The sequence below is a fragment of the Hyperolius riggenbachi genome, chromosome 2, assembly GCF_040937935.1.
Source record: "Hyperolius riggenbachi isolate aHypRig1 chromosome 2, aHypRig1.pri, whole genome shotgun sequence".
Classification (NCBI taxonomy): Eukaryota; Metazoa; Chordata; class Amphibia; order Anura; family Hyperoliidae; genus Hyperolius; species Hyperolius riggenbachi.
In genome coordinates, this window is record NC_090647.1 from 5,914,439 (window position 1) to 5,937,784 (window position 23,346).

The following is a 23,346-nucleotide window of genomic DNA, read 5'->3' on the forward strand; positions in this document are numbered from 1 at the left end:
TTGTAGTTGATGTTGTAGTTGGAGTAGTTGTTCTTGTAGTTGTTGGTGTTGTAGTTAGTATTGTAGTTGAAATGGTTGAGCTTGTAGTTGTAGAAGTTGTAGTTGGAGTAGTTGTTCTCATAGTTGTTGGTGTTGTAGTTGTTGTTGCAGTTGGAGTAGTTGTTCTTGTATTTGTAGTAGTTGTTCTCGTAGTTGTTGGTGTTGTTGTAGTTGTGCTTGTAGTTGTTGGAGTTGTAGTTGAAGTAGTTGGTGTTGTAGTTGTTGCGGTTGGAGTAGTTGTTCTTGTAGTTGTTGGTGTTGTAGTTGTTGTTGTAGTTGGAGTAGTTGTTGTTGTAGTGTGAGTAGTTGTTCTTGTAGTTTTCGTTGTTGTAGTTGGAGTAGTTGGTGTTGTAGTTGTAGTTGGAGTAGTTGTTGGTGTTGTAGAGTGAGTAGTTGTTCCTGTAGTTGTTTGTGTTGTAGTTGGAGTAGTTGTTCTTGTAGTTGTTGGTGTTGTGGTAGTTGTTGTAGTTGGAGTAGTTGTTGTTGTAGTGTTTGGTGTTGTGGTAGTTGATGTGGTTGTTCTTGTAGTGGTTGGTGTTGTGGTTGGTGTTGTAGTTGGAGTAGTTGTTCTTGTAGTTGTTGGTGTTGTAGTTGGAGTAGTTGTTCTTGTAGTTGTTGGTGTTGTTGTGGTAGTTGTTGTAGTTGGTGTGGTTGTTCTTGTAGTGGTTGGTGTTGTGGTTGGTGTTGTAGCTGGAGTAGTTGTTCTTGTAGTTGTTGGTGTTGTAGTTGTTGTTGGAGTAGTTATTCTTGTAGTTGTTGGTTTTGTAGTTGGAGTAGTTGGTGTTGTAGTTGGATTAGTAGTTCTCGTAGTTGTAGTAGTTGTTGGTGTTGTAGTTAAAGTAGTTGGTGTGGTGGTTGTTGTAGTTGGAGTAGTTGTTCTTTTAGTTGTTTGTGTTTTACTTGTTGTTGGAGTAGTTGTTCTTGTAATTTTTGGTGTTGTAGTTGGAGTAGTTGGTGTTGTAGTTGGAGAAGTTGTTCTTGTAGTTGTTGTTGGTGTTGTAGTTGTTGTTGTAGTTGCAGTAGTTGTTCTTGTAGTTGTTGGTGTTGTAGTTGTTGTTGCAGTAGTTGTTCTTGTAGTTGTTGGTGTTGGAGTTGGAGTAGTTGGTGTTGTAGTTGTTGTAGTTAAAGTGGTTATTCTTGTAGTGGTTGGTGTTGTGGTTGGCGTTGTAGTTTTGCTAGGTTTTTTTTGAGTAGCTGTAGATACCACAGTGAGTCTTCTTGTACTTGCACTTGTAGTCAAGATGTTAATAACAGGATCTGAAAAAAATAATATAAATTATTCTTAAAGACCGAGACAATTTTCACATTTCTGCAATGCCCCTGCTTGAGTTGAAAGTTCTCTGGCAAATTCATTTCGGCCCTTTGCACACTTGCACGCTGCGTCGCCCTGCATTACTCTCCACCCACCACATTCCCGCCGTGAGATTTGCGCACTTCCTGTGATGTGACAGGATGCGCCAGAAGTAGTGTTGGGCGAACATCTAGATGTTCGGGTTCGGGCCGAACAGGCCGAACATGGCCGCGATGTTCGGGTGTTCGACCCGAACTCCGAACATAATGGAAGTCAATGGGGACCCGAACTTTTGTGCTTTGTAAAGCCTCCTTACATGCTACATACCCCAAATTTACAGGGTATGTGCACCTTGGGAGTGGGTACAAGAGGGAAAAAAATTTAGCAAAAAGAGCTTATAGTTTTTGAGAAAATTGATTGTAAAGTTTCAAAGGAAAAATTGTCTTTTAAATGCTGAAAATGTCATGTTTCTTTGCACAGGTAACATGGTTTTTACCGCCAGGCAGTCATAAATGTAATAAAGAGAAGAGGTTCCATAAACAGGGACCGGTAACGCTAACCCAGCAGCAGCAGCAGCACACGTGATGGAACAGGAGGAGGCGCAGGAGGAGAAGGCCACGCTTTTTGAGACACAACAACCCAGGCCTTGCATGAGGACAAGAAGCGTGCGGATAGCATGCTTTTTACCGCCATGCAGTCATAAATGTAATAAAGATAAGAGGTTCAATAAACAGGGACCGGTAACGCTAACCCAGCAGCAGCAGCAGCACACGTGATGGAACAGGAGGAGGCGCAGGAGGAGAAGGCCACGCTTTTTGAGACACAACAACCCAGGCCTTGCATGAGGACAAGAAGCGTGCGGATATAGCAGCAATGCTTTTTGCCGCCATGCAGTCATAAATGTAATAAAGAGAAGAGGCTCAATAAACAGGGACCGGTAACGCTAACCCAGCAGCAGCAGCAGCACAGAGCACACGTGACGGAACAGGAGGAGGCGCAGGAGGAGAAGGCCACGCTTTGAGACACAACAACCCAGGCCTTGCATGAGGACAAGAAGCGTGCAGATAGCATGCTTTTTACCGCCATGCAGTCATAAATGTAATAAAGATAAGAGGTTCAATAAACAGGGACCGGTAACGCTAACCCAGCAGCAGCAGCAGCAGCACAGAGCACACATGATGGAACAGGAGGAGGCGCAGGAGGAGAAGGCTACGCTTTGAGACACAACAACCCAGGCCTTGCATGAGGACAAGAAGCGTGCGGATATAGCAATGCTTTTTGCCGCCATGCAGTCATAAATGTAATACAGATGAGAGGTTCAATAAACAGGGACCGGTAACGCTAACCCAGCAGCAGCAGCAGCACAGAGCACACGTGATGGAACAGGAGGAGGCGCAGGAGGAGAAGGCCACGCTTTTTGAGACGCAACCCAGGCCTTGCATGAGGACAAAAAGCGTGCGGATATAGCAATGCTTTTTGCCGCCATGCAGTCATAAATGTAATACAGATGAGAGGTTCAATAAACAGGGACCGGTAACGCTAACCCAGCAGCAGCAGCAGCACAGAGCACACGTGATGGAACAGGAGGAGGCGCAGGAGGAGAAGGCCACGCTTTTTGAGACGCAACCCAGGCCTTGCATGAGGACAAAAAGCGTGCGGATATAGCAATGCTTTTTGCCGCCATGCAGTCATAAATGTAATACAGATGAGAGGTTCCATAAACAGGGACCGGAAACGCTAACCCAGCAGCAGCAGCACACGTGATGGAACAGGAGCAGGCGCAGGAGGAGAAGGCCATGCTTTTTGAGACACAACAACCCAGGCCTTGCATGAGGACAAAAAGCGTGCGGATATAGCAGCAATGCTTTTTGCCGCCATGCAGTCATAAATGTAATACAGATGAGAGGTTCAATAAACAGGGACCGGAAACGCTAAACCATCCCAGATGTTCATTGGTCATGTTACTTGGTTGGGGTCCTGGAGTGTTGCGTAGTCATTTCCAATCCAGGATTGATTCATTTTAATTTGAGTCAGACGGTCTGCATTTTCTGTGGAGAGGCGGATACGTGAACCTTGCAGGCAACGGCATTCTTCAAGCTTCGGGTTATTTTGCTGACCACGTGCTCATGCAACTCAGGCACTGCAGAGCGCGCAAAGTGGTAGCGGCTGGGAACCACGTAACGTGGGATGGCCACTGACATCATGCCCTTGAAGCTGTTTGTCTCCACCACTCGATATGGCAGCATTTCGCAGGCCAGAAGCTTGGCTATGCTGGCTCTTACTGCCACGGCCCGGGGGTCATTTGCTGGCAATTTCCTCTTGCGCTCAAACATCTCCGAGACAGACAACTGAACCGTAGGGCTGCACAACGAAGGGCTGTTGGTTGTTGTGTTTGATGAACACTGGGAGACCTCAAGAGCACTACTCCGGAAAGTGACAGTGTCAGCGTCATCTGATTTTTTGGAATGTTTTGAACCACGCAATGGCTGGGCTACTGCTGCTGCTGAGGCGGGTCTGGTGGTGAGTCTGGTGAACCCAAGGGAGGCAGTGTTGCTGGTGGTACCCTGTCCTGCCGCGTTTGCCCACAGAGTGGGATGTTTGGATAGCATGTGGCGGCTCATGCTGGTGGTGGAGAGGTTGTTAATACTTTTCCCCCTGCTCAGGCGGGTCTTGCACACCTTGCAAATCGCCATGGTAACATCCTCAGTGCAGTCTTCAAAGAAAGCCCAGAATTTGGAGCACCTGCCTTGCTGGCGATTTCTGTTTGCGCCTCTTTTGCCTCTCACTTGAACTTCCACGCTTGTGGTGCCTGAAATTGCGCGCCGCCTACCTTGTGGCACAAGGCGAACTCGTGCAGCAGTGGGTTCTTCAACAGACTCATCTGTGCTGCTGCTACGACGGCGATGTTCTCGTTCACAAACAAAATCTGGGTCTATGTCCACATTGTCCATACCCTCCTCTTCCATCTCCTCAAACTCGTCATATGTCATTGTGGGGGGCCGCCGCCGTGGAGTACAGCTCCCCAGCACAACCGTCAGGGGAAACACCTCTTCCCTTGCCCCTCCCTCTTTCACCGGATTTCTTCCTCATTTCACTTATCCTTACAGTACACGCTGACTGGCAGCAGTACAGTGGCAGTACAGAAATGCTATACAGTGGTGGGTGAGCGGTGTACCACTATTGCCAGCAGCGACACAGAGCACAATGCTATACAGTGGCGGGTGAGCGGTGTACTACTGTTCCCAGCAGACAAAGAGTGGCAGTAAACACAATGCTATATAGTGTGGCTGAGCCGTGTACACAGAGTGGCAGTAAACACAATGCTATATAGTCTGCTATATAGTCACCCCGAACGGGGTGATGTTCTGCAGCACCCGAACAGTGGCGAACACTGTTCGCCCAACACTACTGGGAACGCAGATTTTAGTACCTAAACACACGATACAACATGTTTTCCGGGGTCGGACTCTGAGGCACATACAGATGGTCCCGATCATCATCCTCATCATACAACTCTTCTCCTGAGTCTGACCCACCCACCACCTCTGCCACCCCAACATCCCCAGACACAGTCACAGACCCCTCATCGTCCTCAACATTAACTTGGGATGCTGGCCTGAGCCCGACCTCCTCCTCCACATCAGGCCCCATCATCCCCTCAATGGCAGCCCTCATTAATCGCTCTGGCGCCGGACCGATGGACACAACGTTCTCCTCCGGGGAGGGCTGCTGCTGACCACTGGCTGCTGGGGTGGATGTTATAGCTTGCGTGGGGCGTTGGCTGTTGCTGTTGTTGGGAGTGCTGCTCACAGCGGAGGTCTCTGAGGAACTCATGGTGAGCTCATATAGTGGTTGACGGTGAGTGGAGTATTACTGATCCCAGCAATATACACACTGACTGGCAGAGTACGCAATGCTATATAGTCTGGCTGAGCCGTGTACACAGAGTGGCAGTGAACAATGCTATATAGTCTGGCTGAGCGGTGTACACAGAGTGGCAGTACACACAATGCTATATAGTCTGGCTGAGCCATGTACACAGAGTGGCAGTAAACAATGGTATATAGTCTGGCTGAGCGGTGTACACAGAGTGTCAGTAAACAATGGTATATAGTCTGGCTGAGCGGTGTACACAGAGTGTCAGTAAACAATGGTATATAGTCTGGCTGAGCGGTGTACACAGAGTGTCAGTAAACAATGGTATATAGTCTGGCTGAGCGGTGTACACCGAGTGTCAGTAAACAATGGTATATAGTCTGGCTGAGCGGTGTACACAGAGTGTCAGTAAACAATGGTATATAGTCTGGCTGAGCGGTGTACACAGAGTGTCAGTAAACAATGGTATATAGTCTGGCTGAGCGGTGTACACAGAGTGTCAGTAAACAATGGTATATAGTCTGGCTGAGCGGTGTACACAGAGTGTCAGTAAACAATGGTATATAGTCTGGCTGAGCGGTGTACACAGAGTGTCAGTAAACAATGGTATATAGTCTGGCTGAGCGGTGTACACCGAGTGTCAGTAAACAATGGTATATAGTCTGGCTGAGCGGTGTACACAGAGTGTCAGTAAACAATGGTATATAGTCTGGCTGAGCGGTGTACACAGAGTGTCAGTAAACAATGGTATATAGTCTGGCTGAGCGGTGTACACAGAGTGTCAGTAAACAATGGTATATAGTCTGGCTGAGCGGTGTACACAGAGTGTCAGTAAACAATGGTATATAGTCTGGCTGAGCGGTGTACACAGAGTGGCAGTACACACAATGCTATATAGTCTGGCTGAGCGGTGTACACAGAGTGGCAGTACACACAATGCTATAGAGTCTGGCTGAGCGGTGTACACAGAGTGGCAGTACACACAATGCTATGTAGTCTGGCTGAGCGGTGTACACAGAGTGGCAGTAAACACAATGCTATATATAGCGTGGCTGAGCGAGGTGCACAGTGGCAGTACACACAATGCTATATAGTCAGGCTGAGCCGTGTACACAGAGTGGCAGTACACACAATGCTATATAGTGTGGCTGAGCGAGCGGTGTACTACTATTCCCAGCAGACACAGAACAGTAAACACAATGCTATATAGTGTGGGTGAGCGAGCGGTGTACCACTATTCCCAGCAGACACAGAACAGTAAACAGAATGCTATATAGTGTGGCTGAACGAGCGGTGTACCACTATTCCCAGCAGACACAGAACAGTAAACAGAATGCTATATAGTGTGGCTGAGCGAGCGGTGTACCACTATTCCCAGCAGACACAGAACAGTGAACAGAATGCTATATAGTGTGGCTGAGCGAGCGGTGTACTACTATTCCCAGCAGACACAGAACAGTAAACAGAATGCTATATAGTGTGGCTGAGCGAGGTACACAGAGTGGCAGTAAACAGAATGCTATATAGTGTGGCTGAGCGAGCGGTGTACTACTGTTCCCAGCAGCGACACACAATGACTGGGGGGGACCCTGGCTAGCGTGGCTGGAGAGCGAACTACCCTGCCTGCCTACCCAAAGCTAAACCCACAGACAAATGGCGGAGATATGACGTGGTTCGGGTATTTATTTACCCGAACCACGTGACAGTTCGGCCAATCAGAGCGCGTTCGGGCCCGAACCACGTGACCCGTTCGGCCAATCACAGCGCTAGCCGAACGTTCGGGGAACGTTCGGCCATGCGCTCTTAGTTCGGCCATGTGGCCGAACGGTTTGGCCGAGCACCGTCAGGTGTTCGGCCGAACTCGAACATCACCCGAACAGGGTGATGTTCTGCAGAACCCGAACAGTGGCGAACACTGTTCGCCCATCACTAGCCAGAAGTATCCAAATTGCCGCAATGACGACACAAAGTCAATGGGCGATGCAGTATGTGTGCAGGTCGGGAACACGGTGCGACACACAGACTGATGGGTATCCCAGTGACATACTTCCTGTCCAGCAAGGAGTACGTCACTGAGCTGGGGGCGGGTCTATGATTATGATGCCGCACCGTGGCACAGGGTCATAAGACGGCTGATTCCTGTGGTGCGGTGCTGCAATTAGTAGGTGTGCAACCGACTCAGTCTTGGGTTTTTTTCAGAACAAATGGGGCTTTCTTTTGATACTAAAATACTATATTTTATTTTAATTTGCTTGTTTTTTTTAGATAAAATATTCTTAAAAAATGAAAAAAAAAAGATATATAATTTTCAGCATTTCTCAACCAAAAATATGAAAACATCTCAAATTGCAGTAATAAAACTTTCAGAAACGAATAGTTTCATATGCTTTCTATGCAGAAATGTAAAAATGATGTGGATTATTTACACCACATTCCAAATTATTAAAGCAAATGATATTTTCTCTGATTTTCCTAAAGCAAGCGGTAGTCAGAATATTTTTGAGTCATCCACCTTTAGCATATAATTCAAAATTTGCTCAACAAACCTCATGATGATAACTCTTTGTTTTAAGTTTCTCCAGAGGTCAGAGATCCTGTAGATCAGCATGATTGCGGAAGGCGTGAGGCAGCACAGAGGAGTCGGGTTACAGCCACACACACAGCAACAGGTGATTCTCACTATTTCTTCTGCACGTTTTGCTCAGTTGCTTACAGATTATTTATATGGTGCAGAGGATAAGCTACTACATAGTGACTAGGTGTTTGCATTGTTCAAAGACTCCCTTACTATCAGGGATGCTCATCTGGATTTCGGATATCCGGGTAACCCGGATATCCGAACTTTTTTACACTATCCAATTCGGATTTAAAAAAAAATACGGATAGCTCCTTTGAGGGACAGTTAGTGACAAGATATATATATACACTGTACAGCGCTGCGTAATATGTCGGCGCTATATAAATACTAAATAATAATAATAATAATAATAGCTATCTGCGGGTATTTTTACAGCCAACCCAGGTATCCACGGATTTCTCCCAGATATCCGAATCCGAATTACAGCTTCAATGGCAAAAAGACAAACACACCTCTCCCTCTCTCCCTCTCTCCCATTTGTAGTATGTCAGAAGCCAGCTCACATACATTGGCCAAGAATCTAACCCAGGTCCACTGCTTGGAGGGCAGCTACGCTCACCACTATACTATCGACAGCACTACATACTGAAGCCAGCCTAGCATGTACCATTGTGATATACCCAAGAGAAAAATGAACTTGCTTATTTGCCTAATTTGCTAGATGAAAGGAGTGGGACACATGGTGATACTGCTTACAGACTTCAATTCAAGACTTCAGAAAGATCATGTGCCCCTCTGGATGATGCTGGTGTAACACACACAGCAAAGGACAGCAATTTGAAGTCTGGAAGATTCCAGGGCAAGTGTGGGAAGGATGAAATGCTAGGTGGCCATGCAACCCTTCCTGCTAGGGATGACCTTGCATTTTGTGTTCAACAGTTGTCCGAAGAAAACCCCAGATAGCCATTTAGCAGCCATGACCTATACACAGTCCTTGTGGCACAATTGGTTAGTACATTTGGCTGTTAATCGAAAGGTTGGTGCTTCAAGCCCACCCAGGGACACCCTTGTGTTTTGTGAAGGGAACTAATATACCCTTCTTAAAATTGAAGATTGTATACAAATGTAAGCAGACTACAGAGTTGCTGCAGTGTGCTTTTGACATCCTACAAATCCCGGGAAGACAAGATACTACTCCGGAAGACGAGGGAGAGTGAGGGAGGAAGGAGGAGGGTAAGAGGCTAGAGTGTGTTTTTAAAGGTTAGAAATGGATTTAAAAAGCACTTCCGGTGTCTCTATCCCGATATCCGAATAGGTCGGATGTCCATGGATAATGCATTCGGATACATGCGTTCATGCGAATATCTAAAAATTCGGATTCGGATATCCGAATCGGATCCGGATATCTGAAAATCCGGACCGGATCAATTCGGGTTTTAAAAAGTACTACCCGAGCATCCCTGCTTACTATTGAGTTGTCTCTGAGTGCAAATTTAGGCAGATTCAATTTGGATGTACATGGCTGTGAGACTTGTTGATTTTGCAAGTTATATATCTGTAAAGTTTGTTACTCTCAACCTCCATATAGGTGCTCTGTAAACATGTCCGCATTCTGTTACATGTGGAGGAGTGACTGGTCTTGTGAGCTGGGCTATGGCTGGTGCCCTCTAAACATGTCCACATTCTGTTATATGTGGAGCAGTGACTGGTCTTGTGAGCTGGGCTATGACTGGTGCTCTCTAAACATGTCCGTGTTCTGTTATATGTGGAGGAGTGACTGGTCTTGTGAGCAGGGCTATGACTGGTGCTCTCTAAACATGTCTGCATTCTGTTATATGTGGAGAAGTGACTGGTCTTGTGGGCTGGGCTATGACTGGTGCTCTCTAAACATGTCCGTGTTCTGTTATATGTGGAGGAGTGACTGGTCTTGTGGGCTGGGCTATGACTGGTGCTCTGTAAACATGTCCGCATTCTGTTACATGTGGAGGAGTGACTGGTCTTGTGAGCTGGGCTATGGCTGGTGCCCTCTAAACATGTCCACATTCTGTTATATGTGGAGCAGTGACTGGTCTTGTGAGCTGGGCTATGACTGGTGCTCTCTAAACATGTCCGTGTTCTGTTATATGTGGAGGAGTGACTGGTCTTGTGAGCAGGGCTATGACTGGTGCTCTCTAAACATGTCTGCATTCTGTTATATGTGGAGAAGTGACTGGTCTTGTGGGCTGGGCTATGACTGGTGCTCTCTAAACATGTCCGTGTTCTGTTATATGTGGAGGAGTGACTGGTCTTGTGGGCTGGGCTATGACTGGTGCTCTGTAAACATGTCCGTGTTCTGTTATATGTGGAGGAGTGACTGGTCTTGTGGGCTGGGCTATGACTGGTGCTCTCTAAACATTTCTGCATTCTGTTATATGTGGAGGAGTGACTGGTCTTGTGAGCTGGGCTATGACTGGTGCTCTGTAAACATGTCCACATTCTGTTATATGTGGAGAAGTGACTGGTCTTGTGAGCTGGGCTATGACTGGTGCTCTCTAAACATGTCCACATTCTGTTATATGTGGAGGAGTGACTGGTCTTGTGAGCTGGGCTATGACTGGTGCTCTCTAAACATGTCCGTGTTCTGTTATATGTGGAGGAGTGACTGGTCTTGTGGGCTGGGCTATGACTGGTGCTCTGTAAACATGTCCGTGTTCTGTTATATGTGGAGGAGTGACTGGTCTTGTGGGCTGGGCTATGACTGGTGCTCTCTAAACATTTCCGCATTCTGTTATATGTGGAGGAGTGACTGGTCTTGTGAGCTGGGCTATGACTGGTGCTCTCTAAACATGTCTGCATTCTGTTATATGTGGAGGAGTGACTGGTCTTGTGAGCTGGGCTATGACTGGTGCTCTCTAAACATGTCCACATTCTGTTATATGTGGAGGAGTGACTGGTCTTGTGGGCTGGGCTATGACTGGTGCTCTCTAAACATGTCCGCATTCTGTTATATGTGGAGGAGTGACTGGTCTTGTGAGCTGGGCTATGACTGGTGCTCTCTAAACATGTCCGCATTCTGTTATATGTGGAGGAGTGACTGGTCTTGTGAGCTGGGCTATGACTGGTGCTCTCTAAACATGTCTGCATTCTGTTATATGTGGAGGAGTGACTGGTCTTGTGAGCTGGGCTATGACTGGTGCTCTCTAAACATGTCCGCATTCTGTTATATGTGGAGGAGTGACTGGTCTGGTGAGCTGGGCTATGACTGGTGCTCTCTAAACATGTCCGCATTCTGTTATATGTGGAGGAGTGACTGGTCTGGTGAGCTGGGCTATGACTGGTGCTCTCTAAACATGTCCACATTCTGTTATATGTGGAGCAGTGACTGGTCTTGTGAGCTGGGCTATGACTGGTGCTCTCTAAACATGTCCACATTCTGTTATATGTGGAGCAGTGACTGGTCTTGTGAGCTGGGCTATGACTGGTGCTCTCTAAACATGTCCGCATTCTGTTATATGTGGAGAAGTGACTGGTCTTGTGAGCTGGGCTATGACTGGTGCTCTGTAAACATGTCCGCATTCTGTTATATGTGGAGCAGTGACTGGTCTTGTGAGCTGGGCTATGACTGGTGCTCTCTAAACATGTCCGCATTCTGTTATATGTGGAGCAGTGACTGGTCTTGTGAGCTGGGCTATGACTGGTGCTCTCTAAACATGTCCGCATTCTGTTATATGTGGAGGAGTGACTGGTCTTGTGAGCAGGGCTATGACTGGTGCTCTGTAAACATGTCCACATTCTGTTATATGTGGAGGAGTGACTGGTCTTGTGAGCTGGGCTATGACTGGTGCTCTGTAAACATGTCCGCATTCTGTTATATGTGGAGAAGTGACTGGTCTTGTGAGCTGGGCTATGACTGGTGCTCTCTAAACATGTCCGCATTCTGTTATATGTGGAGAAGTGACTGGTCTTGTGAGCAGGGCTATGACTGGTGCTCTCTAAACATGTCCACATTCTGTTATATGTGGAGGAGTGACTGGTCTGGTGAGCTGGGCTATGACTGGTGCTCTCTAAACATGTCCGCATTCTGTTATATGTGGAGGAGTGACTGGTCTTGTGGGCTGGGCTATGACCGGTGCTCTCTAAACATGTCTGCATTCTGTTATATGTGGAGGAGTGACTGGTCTTGTGGGCTGGGCTATGACTGGTGCTCTCTAAACATGTCCGTGTTCTGTTATATGTGGAGGAGTGACTGGTCTTGTGGGCTGGGCTATGACTGGTGCTCTCTAAACATTTCCGCATTCTGTTATATGTGGAGGAGTGACTGGTCTTGTGAGCTGGGCTATGACTGGTGCTCTCTAAACATGTCCGCATTCTGTTATATGTGGAGGAGTGACTGGTCTGGTGAGCTGGGCTATGACTGGTGCTCTCTAAACATGTCTGCATTCTGTTATATGTGGAGGAGTGACTGGTCTTGTGAGCTGGGCTATGACTGGTGCTCTCTAAACATGTCCGCATTCTGTTATATGTGGAGAAGTGACTGGTCTTGTGAGCTGGGCTATGACTGGTGCTCTCTAAACATGTCTGCATTCTGTTATATGTGGAGGAGTGACTGGTCTTGTGAGCTGGGCTATGACTGGTGCTCTCTAAACATGTCCGCATTCTGTTATATGTGGAGGAGTGACTGGTCTGGTGAGCTGGGCTATGACTGGTGCTCTCTAAACATGTCCACATTCTGTTATATGTGGAGCAGTGACTGGTCTTGTGAGCTGGGCTATGACTGGTGCTCTCTAAACATGTCCACATTCTGTTATATGTGGAGCAGTGACTGGTCTTGTGAGCTGGGCTATGACTGGTGCTCTCTAAACATGTCCACATTCTGTTATATGTGGAGGAGTGACTGGTCTTGTGGGCTGGGCTATGACTGGTGCACTGTAAACATGTCCGCATTCTGTTATATGTGGAGAAGTGACTGGTCTTGTGGGCTGGCCTATGACTGGTGCTCTCTAACCATGTCTGCATTCTGTTATATGTGGAGAAGTGACTGGTCTGGTGAGCTGGGCTATGACTGGTGCTCTGTAAACATGTCCACATTCTGTTATATGTGGAGGAGTGACTGGTCTGGTGAGCTGGGCTATGACTGGTGCTCTCTAAACATGTCCGCATTCTGTTATATGTGGAGCAGTGACTGGTCTTGTGAGCTGGGCTATGACTGGTGCTCTCTAAACATGTCCACATTCTGTTATATGTGGAGGAGTGACTGGTCTTGTGAGCTGGGCTATGACTGGTGCTCTCTAAACATGTCTGCATTCTGTTATATGTGGAGCAGTGACTGGTCTTGTGAGCTGGGCTATGACTGGTGCTCTCTAAACATGTCTGCATTCTGTTATATGTGGAGGAGTGACTGGTCTTGTGAGCTGGGCTATGACTGGTGCTCTCTAAACATGTCCACATTCTGTTAAATGTGGAGCAGTGACTGGTCTTGTGAGCTGGGCTATGACTGGTGCTCTCTAAACATGTCCACATTCTGTTATATGTGGAGGAGTGACTGGTCTTGTGAGCAGGGCTATGACTGGTGCTCTCTAAACATGTCTGCATTCTGTTATATGTGGAGCAGTGACTGGTCTTGTGAGCTGGGCTATGACTCGCGCTCTCTAAACATGTCCGTGTTCTGTTATATGTGGAGAAGTGACTGGTCTTGTGAGCTGGGCTATGACTGGTGCTCTCTAAACATGTCCGCATTCTGTTATATGTGGAGGAGTGACTGGTCTTGTGAGCAGGGCTATGACTGGTGCTCTCTAAACATGTCCACATTCTGTTATATGTGGAGAAGTGACTGGTCTTGTGAGCTGGGCTATGACTGGTGCTCTCTAAACATGTCCGTGTTCTGTTATATGTGGAGGAGTGACTGGTCTTGTGGGCTAGGCTATGACTGGTGCTCTCTAAACATGTCCACATTCTGTTATATGTGGAGGAGTGACTGGTCTTGTGGGCTGGGCTATGACTGGTGCTCTGTAAACATGTCCGCATTCTGTTATATGTGGAGGAGTGACTGGTCTTGTGAGCTGGGCTATGACTGGTGCTCTGTAAACATGTCCACATTCTGTTATATGTGGAGGAGTGACTGGTCTTGTGAGCTGGGCTATGACTGGTGCTCTCTAAACATGTCCGCATTCTGTTATATGTGGAGCAGTGACTGGTCTTGTGGGCTGGGCTATGACTGGTGCTCTGTAAACATGTCCGCATTCTGTTATATGTGGAGGAGTGACTGGTCTTGTGAGCTGGGCTATGACTGGTGCTCTCTAAACATGTCCGCATTCTGTTATATGTGGAGCAGTGACTGGTCTTGTGGGCTGGGCTATGACTGGTGCTCTGTAAACATGTCCGCATTCTGTTATATGTGGAGCAGTGACTGGTCTTGTGAGCTGGGCTATGACTGGTGCTCTGTAAACATGTCCACATTCTGTTATATGTGGAGGAGTGACTGGTCTTGTGGGCTGGGCTATGACTGGTGCTCTGTAAACATGTCCACATTCTGTTATATGTGGAGGAGTGACTGGTCTTGTGAGCTGGGCTATGACTGGTGCTCTGTAAACATGTCTGCATTCTGTTATATGTGGAGGAGTGACTGGTCTTGTGAGCTGGGCTATGACTGGTGCTCTCTAAACATGTCCGCATTCTGTTATATGTGGAGGAGTGACTGGTCTTGTGAGCTGGGCTATGACTGGTGCTCTCTAAACATGTCCGCATTCTGTTATATGTGGAGGAGTGACTGGTCTTGTGAGCTGGGCTATGACTGGTGCTCTCTAAACATGTCCGCATTCTGTTATATGTGGAGCAGTGACTGGTCTTGTGGGCTGGGCTATGACTGGTGCTCTCTAACCATGTCTGCATTCTGTTATATGTGGAGGAGTGACTGGTCTTGTGAGCTGCGCTATGACTGGTGCTCTGTAAACATGTCCGCATTCTGTTATATGTGGAGAAGTGACTGGTCTTGTGAGCTGGGCTATGACTGGTGCTCTCTAAACATGTCCGCATTCTGTTATATGTGGAGGAGTGACTGGTCTTGTGGGCTGGGCTATGACTGGTGCTCTCTAAACATGTCTGCATTCTGTTATATGTGGAGGAGTGACTGGTCTTGTGAGCTGGGCTATGACTGGTGCTCTCTAAACATGTCCGCATTCTGTTATATGTGGAGGAGTGACTGGTCTTGTGAGCAGGGCTATGACTGATGCTCTCTAAACATGTCTGCATTCTGTTATATGTGGAGAAGTGACTGGTCTTGTGAGCTGGGCTATGACTGCTGCTCTCTAAACATGTTCGCATTCTGTTATATGTGGAGGAGTGACTGGTCTTGTGAGCTGGGCTATGACTGGTGCTCTCTAAACATGTTCGCATTCTGTTATATGTGGAGGAGTGACTGGTCTTGTGAGCTGCGCTATGACTGGTGCTCTGTAAACATGTCCGCATTCTGTTATATGTGGAGAAGTGACTGGTCTTGTGAGCTGGGCTATGACTGGTGCTCTCTAAACATGTCCGCATTCTGTTATATGTGGAGGAGTGACTGGTCTTGTGGGCTGGGCTATGACTGGTGCTCTCTAAACATGTCCGCATTCTGTTATATGTGGAGCAGTGACTGGTCTTGTGGGCTGGGCTATGACTGGTGCTCTGTAAACATGTCTGCATTCTGTTATATGTGGAGGAGTGACTGGTCTTGTGAGCAGGGCTATGACTGATGCTCTCTAAACATGTCTGCATTCTGTTATATGTGGAGAAGTGACTGGTCTTGTGAGCTGGGCTATGACTGCTGCTCTCTAAACATGTTCGCATTCTGTTATATGTGGAGGAGTGACTGGTCTTGTGAGCTGGGCTATGACTGCTGCTCTCTAAACATGTTCGCATTCTGTTATATGTGGAGGAGTGACTGGTCTTGTGAGCTGGGCTATGACTGCTGCTCTGTAAACATGTCTGCATTCTGTTATATGTGGAGGAGTGACTGGTCTTGTGGGCTGGGCTATGACTGGTGCTCTCTAAACATGTCCGCATTCTGTTATATGTGGAGGAGTGACTGGTCTTGTGGGCATGGCTATGACTGGTGCTCTGTAAACATGTCCGCATTCTGTTATATGTGGAGGAGTGACTGGTCTTGTGGGCTGGGCTATGACTGGTGCTCTCTAAACATGTCCGCATTCTGTTATATGTGGAGGAGTGACTGGTCTTGTGGGCTGGGCTATGACTGGTGCTCTCTAAACATGTCCGCATTCTGTTATATGTGGAGGAGTGACTGGTCTTGTGGGCTGGGCTATGACTGCTGCTCTGTAAACATGTCCGCATTCTGTTATATGTGGAGGAGTGACTGGTCTTGTGAGCTGGGCTATGACTGGTGCTCTCTAAACATGTCCGCATTCTGTTATATGTGGAGGAGTGACTGGTCTTGTGGGCTGGGCTATGACTGCTGCTCTGTAAACATGTCTGCATTCTGTTATATGTGGAGGAGTGACTGGTCTTGTGAGCTGGGCTATGACTGGTGCTCTGTAAACATGTCCGCATTCTGTTATATGTGGAGAAGTGACTGGTCTTGTGGGCTGGGCTATGACTGGTGCTCTCTAAACATGTCCACATTCTGTTATATGTGGAGCAGTGACTGGTCTTGTGAGCTGGGCTATGACTGGTGCTCTCTAAACATGTCCGCATTCTGTTATATGTGGAGGAGTGACTGGTCTTGTGGGCTGGGCTATGACTGGTGCTCTGTAAACATGTCCGCATTCTGTTATATGTGGAGGAGTGACTGGTCTTGTGAGCTGGGCTATGACTGCTGCTCTGTAAACATGTCTGCATTCTGTTATATGTGGAGGAGTGACTGGTCTTGTGAGCTGGGCTATGACTGGTGCTCTCTAAACATGTCCGCATTCTGTTATATGTGGAGGAGTGACTGGTCTTGTGAGCTGGGCTATGACTGGTGCTCTCTAAACATGTCTACATTCTGTTATATGTGGAGGAGTGACTGGTTTTGTGAGCTTAGCTATGACTGGTGCTCTCTAAACATGTCCACATTCTGTTATATGTGGAGGAGTGACTGGTCTTGTGAGCTGGGCTATGACTGGTGCTCTCTAAACATGTCCGTGTTCTGTTATATGTGGAGCAGTGACTGGTCTTGTGAGCTGGGCTATGACTGGTGCTCTGTAAACATGTCCGTGTTCTGTTATATGTGGAGCAGTGACTGGTCTTGTGAGCTGGGCTATGACTGGTGCTCTCTAAACATGTCCGCATTCTGTTATATGTGGAGGAGTGACTGGTCTTGTGAGCAGGGCTATGACTGGTGCTCTCTAAACATGTCCGCATTCTGTTATATGTGGAGGAGTGACTGGTCTTGTGAGCTGGGCTATGACTGGTGCTCTCTAAACATGTCCGTGTTCTGTTATATGTGGAGAAGTGACTGGTCTTGTGGGCTGGGCTATGACTGGTGCTCTGTAAACATGTTCACATTCTGTTATATGTGGAGGAGTGACTGGTCTTGTGAGCTGGGCTATGACTGGTGCTCTCTAAACATGTCCGCATTCTGTTATATGTGGAGGAGTGACTGGTCTTGTGAGCAGGGCTATGACTGGTGCTCTCTAAACATGTCCGTGTTCTGTTATATGTGGAGAAGTGACTGGTCTTGTGGGCTGGGCTATGACTGGTGCTCTGTAAACATGTCCGCATTCTGTTATATGTGGAGGATTGACTGGTCTTGTGAGCTGGGCTATGACTGGTGCTCTGTAAACATGTCCGCATTCTGTTATATGTGGAGGAGTGACTGGTCTTGTGAGCTGGGCTATGACTGGTGCTCTCTAACCATGTCCGCATTCTGTTATATGTGGAGCAGTGACTGGTCTTGTGAGCTGGGCTATGACCGGTGCTCTCTAAACATGTCCGCATTCTGTTATATGTGGAGGAGTGACTGGTCTTGTGAGCTGGGCTATGACTAGTGCTCTGTAAACATGTCCGCATTCTGTTATATGTGGAGAAGTGACTAGTCTTGTGAGCTGGGCTATGACTGGTGCTCTCTAAACATGTCTGCATTCTGTTATATGTGGAGGAGTGACTGGTCTTGTGGGCTGGGCTATGACTGGTGCTCTCTAACCATGTCCGCATTCTGTTATATGTGGAGCAGTGACTGGTCTTGTGGGCTGGGCTATGACCGGTGCTCTCTAAACATGTCCGCATTCTGTTATATGTGGAGGAGTGACTGGTCTTGTGAGCTGGGCTATGACCGGTGCTCTCTAAACATGTCCGCATTCTGTTATATGTGGAGGAGTGACTGGTCTTGTGAGCTGGGCTATGACTGGTGCTCTGTAAACATGTCCGCATTCTGTTATATGTGGAGAAGTGACTAGTCTTGTGAGCTGGGCTATGACTGGTGCTCTCTAAACATGTCTGCATTCTGTTATATGTGGAGGAGTGACTGGTCTTGTGGGCTGGGCTATGACTGGTGCTCTCTAATCATGTCCGCATTCTGTTATATGTGGAGGAGTAACTGGTCTTGTGAGCAGGGCTATGACTGGTGCTCTCTAAACATGTCCACATTCTGTTATATGTGGAGGAGTGACTGGTCTTGTGAGCTGGGCTATGACTGGTGCTCTGTAAACATGTCCGCATTCTGTTATATGTGGAGGAGTGACTGGTCTTGTGAGCTGAGCCATGACTGGTGCTCTCTAAACATGTCCGCATTCTGTTATATGTGGAGGAGTGACTGGTCTTGTGAGCTGGGCTATGACTGGTGCTCTCTAAACATGTCCGCATTCTGTTATATGTGGAGAAGTGACTGGTCTTGTGAGCTGGGCTATGACTGGTGCTCTGTAAACATGTCTGCATTCTGTTATATGTGGAGGAGTGACTGGTCTTGTGAGCTGGGCTATGACTGGTGCTCTCTAATCATGTCCGCATTCTGTTATATGTGGAGGAGTAACTGGTCTTGTGAGCAGGGCTATGACTGGTGCTCTCTAAACATGTCCACATTCTGTTATATGTGGAGGAGTGACTGGTCTTGTGAGCTGGGCTATGACTGGTGCTCTGTAAACATGTCCGCATTCTGTTATATGTGGAGGAGTGACTGGTCTTGTGAGCTGAGCCATGACTGGTGCTCTCTAAACATGTCCGCATTCTGTTATATGTGGAGGAGTGACTGGTCTTGTGAGCTGGGCTATGACTGGTGCTCTCTAAACATGTCCGCATTCTGTTATATGTGGAGAAGTGACTGGTCTTGTGAGCTGGGCTATGACTGGTGCTCTGTAAACATGTCTGCATTCTGTTATATGTGGAGGAGTGACTGGTCTTGTGGGCTGGGCTATGACTGGTGCTCTCTAAACATGTCTGCATTCTGTTATATGTGGAGGAGTGACTGGTCTTGTGAGCTGGGCTATGACTGGTGCTCTGTAAACATGTCCGCATTCTGTTATATGTGGAGAAGTGACTGGTCTTGTGAGCTGGGCTATGACTGGTGATCTCTAAACATGTCCGCATTCTGTTATATGTGGAGCAGTGACTGGTCTTGTGAGCTGGGCTATGACTGGTGCTCTGTAAACATGTCCGCATTCTGTTATATGTGGAGCAGTGACTGGTCTTGTGGGCTGGGCTATGACTGGTGCTCTGTAAACATGTCCACATTCTGTTATATGTGGAAGAGTGACTGGTCTTGTGAGCTGGGCTATGACTGGTGCTCTCTAAACATGTCCACATTCTGTTATATGTGGAGGAGTGACTGGTCTTGTGAGCTGGGCTATGACTGGTGCTCTCTAAACATGTCCGCATTCTGTTATATGTGGAGGAGTGACTGGTCTTGTGAGCTGGGCTATGACTGGTGCTCTCTAAACATGTCCACATTCTGTTATATGTGGAGGAGTGACTGGTCTTGTGAGCTGGGCTATGACTGGTGCTCTCTAAACATGTCCGCATTCTGTTATATGTGGAGGAGTGACTGGTCTTGTGAGCTGGGCTATGACTGGTGCTCTCTAAACATGTCTGCATTCTGTTATATGTGGAGGAGTGACTGGTCTTGTGAGCTGGGCTATGACTGGTGCTCTCTAAACATGTCCGCATTCTGTTATATGTGGAAGAGTGACTGGTCTTGTGAGCTGGGCTATGACTGGTGCTCTCTAAACATGTCCGCATTCTGTTATATGTGGAAGAGTGACTGGTCTTGTGAGCTGGGCTATGACTGGTGCTCTCTAAACATGTCCGCATTCTGTTATATGTGGAGAAGTGACTGGTCTTGTGAGCTGGGCTATGACTGGTGCTCTCTAAACATGTCCGCATTCTGTTATATGTGGAGGAGTGACTGGTCTTGTGAGCTGGGCTATGACTGGTGCTCTGTAAACATGTCCACATTCTGTTATATGTGGAGGAGTGACTGGTCTTGTGAGCTGGGCTATGACTGGTGCTCTCTAAACATGTCCGCATTCTGTTATATGTGGAGAAGTGACTGGTCTTGTGAGCTGGGCTATGACTGGTGCTCTCTAAACATGTCCGCATTCTGTTATATGTGGAGGAGTGACTGGTCTTGTGAGCTGGGCTATGACTGGTGCTCTCTAAACATGTCCACATTCTGTTATATGTGGAGGAGTGACTGGTCTTGTGAGCTGGGCTATGACTGGTGCTCTCTAAACATGTCTGCATTCTGTTATATGTGGAGGAGTGACTGGTCTTGTGAGCTGGGCTATGACTGGTGCTCTCTAAACATGTCTGCATTCTGTTATATGTGGAGGAGTGACTGGTCTTGTGAGCTGGGCTATGACTGGTGCTCTCTAAACATGTCTGCATTCTGTTATATGTGGAGGAGTGACTGGTCTTGTGAGCTGGGCTATGACTGGTGCTCTCTAAACATGTCCGCATTCTGTTATATGTGGAAGAGTGACTGGTCTTGTGAGCTGGGCTATGACTGGTGCTCTCTAAACATGTCCGCATTCTGTTATATGTGGAGAAGTGACTGGTCTTGTGAGCTGGGCTATGACTGGTGCTCTCTAAACATGTCCGCATTCTGTTATATGTGGAGAAGTGACTGGTCTTGTGAGCTGGGCTATGACTGGTGCTCTCTAAACATGTCTGCATTCTGTTATATGTGGAGGAGTGACTGGTCTTGTGAGCTGGGCTATGACTGGTGCTCTCTAAACATGTCCGCATTCTGTTATATGTGGAGAAGTGACTGGTCTTGTGAGCTGGGCTATGACTGGTGCTCTCTAAACATGTCCGCATTCTGTTATATGTGGAGGAGTGACTGGTCTTGTGAGCTGGGCTATGACTGGTGCTCTCTAAACATGTCCGCATTCTGTTATATGTGGAGAAGTGACTGGTCTTGTGAGCTGGGCTATGACTGGTGCTCTCTAAACATGTCTGCATTCTGTTATATGTGGAGGAGTGACTGGTCTTGTGAGCTGGGCTATGCCTGGTGCTCTCTAAACATGTCTGCATTCTGTTATATGTGGAGGAGTGACTGGTCTTGTGAGCTGGGCTATGACTGGTGCTCTCTAAACATGTCCGCATTCTGTTATATGTGGAAGAGTGACTGGTCTTGTGAGCTGGGCTATGACTGGTGCTCTCTAAACATGTCCGCATTCTGTTATATGTGGAGAAGTGACTGGTCTTGTGAGCTGGGCTATGACTGGTGCTCTCTAAACATGTCCGCATTCTGTTATATGTGGAGGAGTGACTGGTCTTGTGAGCTGGGCTATGACAGGTGCTCTCTAAACATGTCCACATTCTGTTATATGTGGAGGAGTGACTGGTCTTGTGAGCTGGGCTATGACTGGTGCTCTCTAAACATGTCTGCATTCTGTTATATGTGGAGGAGTGACTGGTCTTGTGAGCTGGGCTATGACTGGTGCTCTCTAAACATGTCTGCATTCTGTTATATGTGGAGGAGTGACTGGTCTTGTGAGCTGGGCTATGACTGGTGCTCTCTAAACATGTCCACATTCTGTTATATGTGGAGGAGTGACTGGTCTTGTGAGCTGGGCTATGACTGGTGCTCTCTAAACATGTCTGCATTCTGTTATATGTGGAGGAGTGACTGGTCTTGTGAGCTGGGCTATGACTGGTGCTCTCTAAACATGTCTGCATTCTGTTATATGTGGAGGAGTGACTGGTCTTGTGAGCTGGGCTATGACTGGTGCTCTCTAAACATGTCCGCATTCTGTTATATGTGGAAGAGTGACTGGTCTTGTGAGCTGGGCTATGACTGGTGCTCTCTAAACATGTCCGCATTCTGTTATATGTGGAAGAGTGACTGGTCTTGTGAGCTGGGCTATGACTGGTGCTCTCTAAACATGTCCGCATTCTGTTATATGTGGAGAAGTGACTGGTCTTGTGAGCTGGGCTATGACTGGTGCTCTCTAAACATGTCCGCATTCTGTTATATGTGGAGGAGTGACTGGTCTTGTGAGCTGGGCTATGACTGGTGCTCTGTAAACATGTCCACATTCTGTTATTTGTGGAGGAGTGACTGGTCTTGTGAGCTGGGCTATGACTGGTGCTCTCTAAACATGTCCGCATTCTGTTATATGTGGAGAAGTGACTGGTCTTGTGAGCTGGGCTATGACTGGTGCTCTCTAAACATGTCCGCATTCTGTTATATGTGGAGGAGTGACTGGTCTTGTGAGCTGGGCTATGACTGGTGCTCTCTAAACATGTCCACATTCTGTTATATGTGGAGGAGTGACTGGTCTTGTGAGCTGGGCTATGACTGGTGCTCTCTAAACATGTCTGCATTCTGTTATATGTGGAGGAGTGACTGGTCTTGTGAGCTGGGCTATGACTGGTGCTCTCTAAACATGTCCGCATTCTGTTATATGTGGAGAAGTGACTGGTCTTGTGAGCTGGGCTATGACTGGTGCTCTGTAAACATGTCTGCATTCTGTTATATGTGGAGAAGTGACTGGTCTTGTGAGCTGGGCTATGACTGGTGATCTCTAAACATGTCCGCATTCTGTTATATGTGGAGGAGTGACTGGTCTTGTGAGCTGGGCTATGACTGGTGATCTCTAAACATGTCCGCATTCTGTTATATGTGGAGAAGTGACTGGTCTTGTGAGCAGGGCTATGACTGGTGCTCTCTAAACATGTCTGCATTCTGTTATATGTGGAGCAGTGACTGGTCTTGTGGGCTGGGCTATGACTGGTGCTCTCTAAACATGTCCGCATTCTGTTATATGTGGAGCAGTGACTGGTCTTGTGAGCAGGGCTATGACTGGTGCTCTCTAAACATGTCCGCATTCTGTTATATGTGGAGCAGTGACTGGTCTTGTGGGCTGGGCTATGACTGGTGCTCTCTAAACATGTCCGCATTCTGTTATATGTGGAGGAGTGACTGGTCTTGTGGGCTGGGCTATGACTGGTGCTCTCTAAACATGTCCGCATTCTGTTATATGTGGAAGAGTGACTGGTCTTGTGAGCTGGGCTATGACTGGTGCTCTCTAAACATGTCCGCATTCTGTTATATGTGGAGAAGTGACTGGTCTTGTGAGCTGGGCTATGACTGGTGCTCTCTAAACATGTCCGCATTCTGTTATATGTGGAGGAGTGACTGGTCTTGTGAGCTGGGCTATGACTGGTGCTC

General features: G+C 47.5%; 1 protein-coding gene across 1 annotated transcript; it reads right to left on the bottom strand.

Annotated features, from left to right (window-relative positions):
• Positions 1–117: 117 nt before the first annotated feature.
• LOC137542106 (zinc finger protein 853-like) lies at positions 118–702 on the bottom strand (the record flags this gene model as incomplete). Its single annotated transcript, XM_068263782.1, has 1 exon — positions 118–702. A coding segment is annotated over one exon (585 nt), but the record flags the coding sequence as incomplete, so codon positions are not given.
• Positions 703–23,346: the final 22,644 nt, after the last annotated feature.